This window comes from Pygocentrus nattereri, chromosome 21 (assembly GCF_015220715.1).
Source record: "Pygocentrus nattereri isolate fPygNat1 chromosome 21, fPygNat1.pri, whole genome shotgun sequence".
Classification (NCBI taxonomy): Eukaryota; Metazoa; Chordata; class Actinopteri; order Characiformes; family Serrasalmidae; genus Pygocentrus; species Pygocentrus nattereri.
This window is the reverse complement of record NC_051231.1, coordinates 34,522,735-34,527,734: the sequence shown is the minus strand read 5'-3', so window position 1 is coordinate 34,527,734 and position 5,000 is coordinate 34,522,735. Positions and strand designations below refer to the sequence as shown.

Genomic DNA, 5,000 nt, shown 5'->3' with positions numbered 1-5,000 from the left:
CTACGGGGTTCTCGGTGGGATTAAATCTTCCTTCCTGAAGCTCCTCCCCTTCAAACCTCTTAAATCGCTCTGTGTGCTATCTAGAACATCCAGCCAGCGCTGGGGGTTTTTCACCTTTGAATAGGTCACTAACGTGCAAATAAAGTGCCGCTCAGACAGGATCGGCTTATTAGGACGACTTTAATAACTAGGAATTTAATATTTGTTCACAAATAACTGACATCTAAGAAATAAAAGCTGTGCTGGATGCACGTCTCTCAGTAAATGACCAGTGAGGAGCATTTGGATGGTCCTGATGCAGCTGATAAGTATCATCTACATTTTCCCCCTGATGTTCTCCCCAATTTAGTCGTCTCCAATCAGTTAGGCTTCCCCAGTCACCAGTGCTACGAGGGCGAAGGCAAACAGGCCGCTCATGCAAAGTCATTGGACAGCCAAACGATGCCCCCCTGACCGCGGGATCGAACTCGTGATCTCCCGATGAGAGGGCCAACGCTTGGAGCGTCGCGCCACTCGGGACTATCTATCATTGTAAATATTGTCTGGGTCGGGTAGGAGGCCCCCTTTGTAGGATTTTGTCAGGACCAGCTCTGAATATAAGCATTTACTTTTATTCACTGTGTCCGAGATTAAGCTGAGAAATGACCTCACTGGTGTACGTTGCTGACCTGCAAAAGCTGAACCACAACAGAAAAAGTCTAGTTAGGACTGAGCAGCGTTAGAAGCGCTACACACCGGCGGTGATGTGAAAACTGAGCACAGGTTCCAGTTTCTTATTTATAAACTCTCATTCCAGTCACATTAAATTATTCAGTGCTTTCTAACGCTGTAGCTCCACAAAGGAAGCACCACTTCTCAGCACAGCGCATAAAAAAATCAAATAACACACAATTATCTTCAGATAAACCGGTTAAAATAAAGCCGTCTGACACTGACGTTCCACACGCGGTCAGAAATCACGACGACATGAGAAGCGATGAATTATTAAAATACTGCACCTCTGACTGGATATGATGCAACTACAGACCCTTTTGTGGAGGTGTAAACAGAAACCTTCAAGGGTGCTTCAAGGATGTCAAGCTCGTAATAGCAGAAGAACCCTTCTCAAAACGGTTCTGCAGGTTTTCCATCAATTTTAAGAACGCTTTCACAATGCAAAGGACTCTAATCATGCACAGGGTTCTTTGAGTGTTGATGTTCTCCCTTTTGGCCCTTTGAACTCCGGTTGGAACCTGGCGGACCGCACAGCAGTGACGCGAGGGATGACGAACCAGGAAGGAAAAATGAAACATGAGGAGAGCGAGGGGGGGAAGCGAGGGAGGAGAGCGAGGGGGGGAAGCGAGGGAGGAGAGCGAGGGGGGGAAGCGAGGGAGGAGAGCGAGGGAGGAGGAGAGCGAGGGAGGAGGAGAGCGAGGTGGGGGAGCGAGGGAGGAGGAGAGCGAGGGATGGGAGAGCGAGGGAGGAGGAGAGCGAGGGATGGGAGAGCGAGGGAGGAGGAGAGCGAGGGAGGAGGAGAGCGAGGGGGGAGCGAGGGAGGAGGAGAGCGAGGGAGGAGGAGAGCGAGGGATGGGAGAGCGAGGGAGGAGGAGAGCGAGGGATGGGAGAGCGAGGGAGGAGGAGAGCGAGGTGGGGGAGCGAGGGAGGAGGAGAGCGAGGTGGGGGAGCGAGGGATGGGAGAGCGAGGGAGGAGGAGAGCGAGGGATGGGAGAGCGAGGGAGGAGGAGAGCGAGGGAGGAGGAGAGCGAGGGAGGAGGAGAGCGAGGGATGGGAGAGCGAGGGAGGAGGAGAGCGAGGGAGGAGGAGAGCGAGGGATGGGAGAGCGAGGGATGGGAGAGCGAGGGAGGAGGAGAGCGAGGGATGGGAGAGCGAGGGAGGAGGAGAGCGAGGGATGGGAGAGCGAGGGAGGAGGAGAGCGAGGGAGGAGGAGAGCGAGGGAGGAGGAGAGCGAGGGATGGGAGAGCGAGGGATGGGAGAGCGAGGGAGGAGGAGAGCGAGGGATGGGAGAGCGAGGGAGGAGGAGAGCGAGGGATGGGAGAGCGAGGGAGGAGGAGAGCGAGGGAGGAGGAGAGCGAGGGATGGGAGAGCGAGGGAGGAGGAGAGCGAGGGATGGGAGAGCGAGGGAGGAGGAGAGCGAGGGAGGAGGAGAGCGAGGGATGGGAGAGCGAGGGAGGAGGAGAGCGAGGGAGGAGGAGAGCGAGGGATGGGAGAGCGAGGGAGGAGGAGAGCGAGGGAGGAGGAGAGCGAGGTGGGGGAGCGAGGGAGGAGGAGAGCGAGGTGGGGGAGCGAGGGAGGAGGAGAGCGAGGGAGGAGGAGAGCGAGGGAGGAGGAGAGCGAGGGAGGAGGATGTCTCTATTCTATGAATATTTCACTCTGGAGAGCCTCCTGCTTGGATCTGTCAGCCGCCGCCTGAACAGTCCTGTACATAAATTAAAAAGCGAGAAACAAAAAAACTGAAAAATAAAAACGGGAACGACGAGGGAAAGAAGAAAAGATGACGGGTAAAGCGGACACGCGTACACAGCTGCTGCTCTTCCTCTCTCTGATCAGTTAAAGTTCAGAGTTCATTCAATGCATCACGAATGAATAAATTCAGTGAAAGGAAAGACCCATTTTAATGCTGTTCATACAGTGTTATTAAATTAAAGTAGAAGAGTGAAGAAGCTCCTCGTTACCGCGGTGTTCCAGGTGGTTGCCAGTGGATTGCTAGTTAGTTGCTATAATCGCTGCTGTCGGAACAAAACCTCGTATCTCCAAAACTTCACAGGAGAAGGACAAACGTACTTTACTTTTAACAAAAGTCAATGGAACCAGAGTTTCTGTGCGGGCGATTTTGGGCCAGTTCTTTTCGTCCAATCATCAGGAAATTGCCCCACAATGTAAAGAACAACATTTCACACTATGACAAAAACTGAAAAATGTCAAATGGAGATACCAGGTTTTGGTCTGAAAGGAGTGTATGATTCTCTGCGTGATTAAAGCTTTTCCCCCCAGAGGGTGAATAGAGATGAACAGTTTGAGGAAAACACGGTTTTTGGAACACTGAAGCCGTAAATCTGCTCTAGTAGAGCCCAGAAAGAGAGATATGATCATTAAACATGAGCATAATAGGTTGCCTTTATTTATTTATTATTATTATTATTGTTTGGCAAACTGAGTGTGGGCTTTAAAGAACGTTATAATCTATTATTTCTGAATTTGTTGTTTATTCAGCACCTTCAGATGTAAATAATTATGTCAGGGCAGCAGCTGCAGCACATCTGTTCTTTTGAATGAATCTCTGCACTGGACGTTTGTGAAGAGAAGACATTAAAATTAGATCTGCTTTGCAAAGACATGTAAATGAATTAAACAAATACGAGAGACTAAAAGAAAGAAAGAAAAAAGCGAATAGCCTCAAGTCCTGGAAGGTCTGAAGACCTGAATACCCCCCCACTCAGTGATGCGTGATGGTCAGTAGGGACTGTTTCAGTGTTAGTGCTACAGACACATGCACAAAGTCTGCACTCTGGTTTCTGTGATAGCGCAGAGGCTCCTGGTGCACATCTGCTCCAGCCTGGAGTCGCAGCTTCACAACACACACATGCATCCTCACCATCACGCCAAAACACAGCATGCGCGCACACACACACACACACACACACACACGCTGAGACCTATACCTCCACAACTACTCTATGAAGATCTGACGCTGAGTGAGAACCTGAGAGAGCTCTTTCTGCAACTGCCTGTACTTCTGATTATCAGGCAGAGACTCAATAGATCTGTAAACAGAAAAGGAAAAACAGACAGAGAGAGATGACAGTAAAGAACGACAGAAGAGATGATAAACAGAGGAGAGGAGAATCCAAGCCATGAGAGAGGAAAAGAGAAAAGGAAAAAAAAAAGAAACCAAAAGAGAAATGAAAAGACACGAGAATAAAAAAAATAGGAGAAGCAAAAGGAGGAAAACAAAATAAGAAGAAGAGGAAAGGAAAGAGAAAAAGAGAGAGACAAAAGCAGAGCAGAAAAGAGAAAAGAAGAGAGCAGAAGAGAAAAGCGCAGAAGAGAAAAGGAGAGGAGAGAAAAGAGGAGAAAAGAGCAGAGAAGATGAGAGAAGAGGAGAGAAGAGGAGAGAAGAGAAAAAAGGAGAAAAGAGCAGCGAACAGGAGATTAAGAGAGAAGAGAGGAGAAGAGAAAAGAGAAGAGGAGATGGATTGAACAGTGAACTGATGGGGGGGACGGTTCAGTCCTGAGGGGCTTTTCTCTAAAACTCAGTCATGTGAACAGAGAGAGGAACACTGAGGTCTGTCCTGACACTGAGTCAGCACAAGCTCCCAGCCCTGCCCCATATTTTATTACACGTCCCATGTGTTTTATTTATGCCTCACAGTAAATAAGGGACGTATATAATATATCTGACTCATGCTCCTCCCATATGTGGTATATGTCTTATATCTGTGCCCATATGTATTATATACATCCCATACCTGTTGAATACACGCATGTGTTATATACGTCCCACCATCACAGATTTATTCACTCATTAATAGCACGATTCATTTAACACTATTATAATTAACTCATAATTATTACTGATTAGCCTAAATAGGTAAATAATACTTGGCTGCCATGAGGAGAGGTTTGGAAACGGATAAACAATGATTGACATCAAATCACTACTTACTGTATTACTGTTATTTAGTTTATGTCAAATTAAGAGCTTTTGAAATATTTTCACAGATGAATAAAACTTGCACATCATTTTAAGTATCTTTGTGTAGTAATAATATCCCATATGGATTATATATGTGCAGGTATCTGTGTGTGTGAAGTGTGCATCTATATCTAAATGTAATCCTGATCTCAGGAACTAAAAAGAAATGATTTTTTGCATAAATAATGAGAAGCACATTATGCAGTCCACTTAAGTCCTGTTTCTCTCCGTTTACTGCAGTCGGACATTCTGTCCTGAAAACATACAAAAACAAACAGACGCTCACACACACACGGTTCTCTCTCGT

The 5,000-nt window shown here is 47.5% G+C and overlaps 1 protein-coding gene across 2 annotated transcripts in view; it reads right to left on the bottom strand.

Moving 5' to 3' along the window:
• Nucleotides 1–5,000, bottom strand: part of capzb (capping actin protein of muscle Z-line subunit beta) — a 25,998-nt gene that overhangs the window by 1,170 nt on the left and 19,828 nt on the right. Inside the window, exon 9 of one of the 2 annotated variants that reach the window (XM_037532533.1) lies at nucleotides 3,660–3,761. The exons of the other annotated variant lie outside the window; for it this stretch is intronic. Coding sequence (XP_037388430.1) covers nucleotides 3,668–3,761 — 94 coding nt within the window. The 3' untranslated portion in view covers nucleotides 3,660–3,667. The remainder of the gene's footprint in view (nucleotides 1–3,659; nucleotides 3,762–5,000) is intronic. 2 annotated transcript variants of the gene reach the window in all.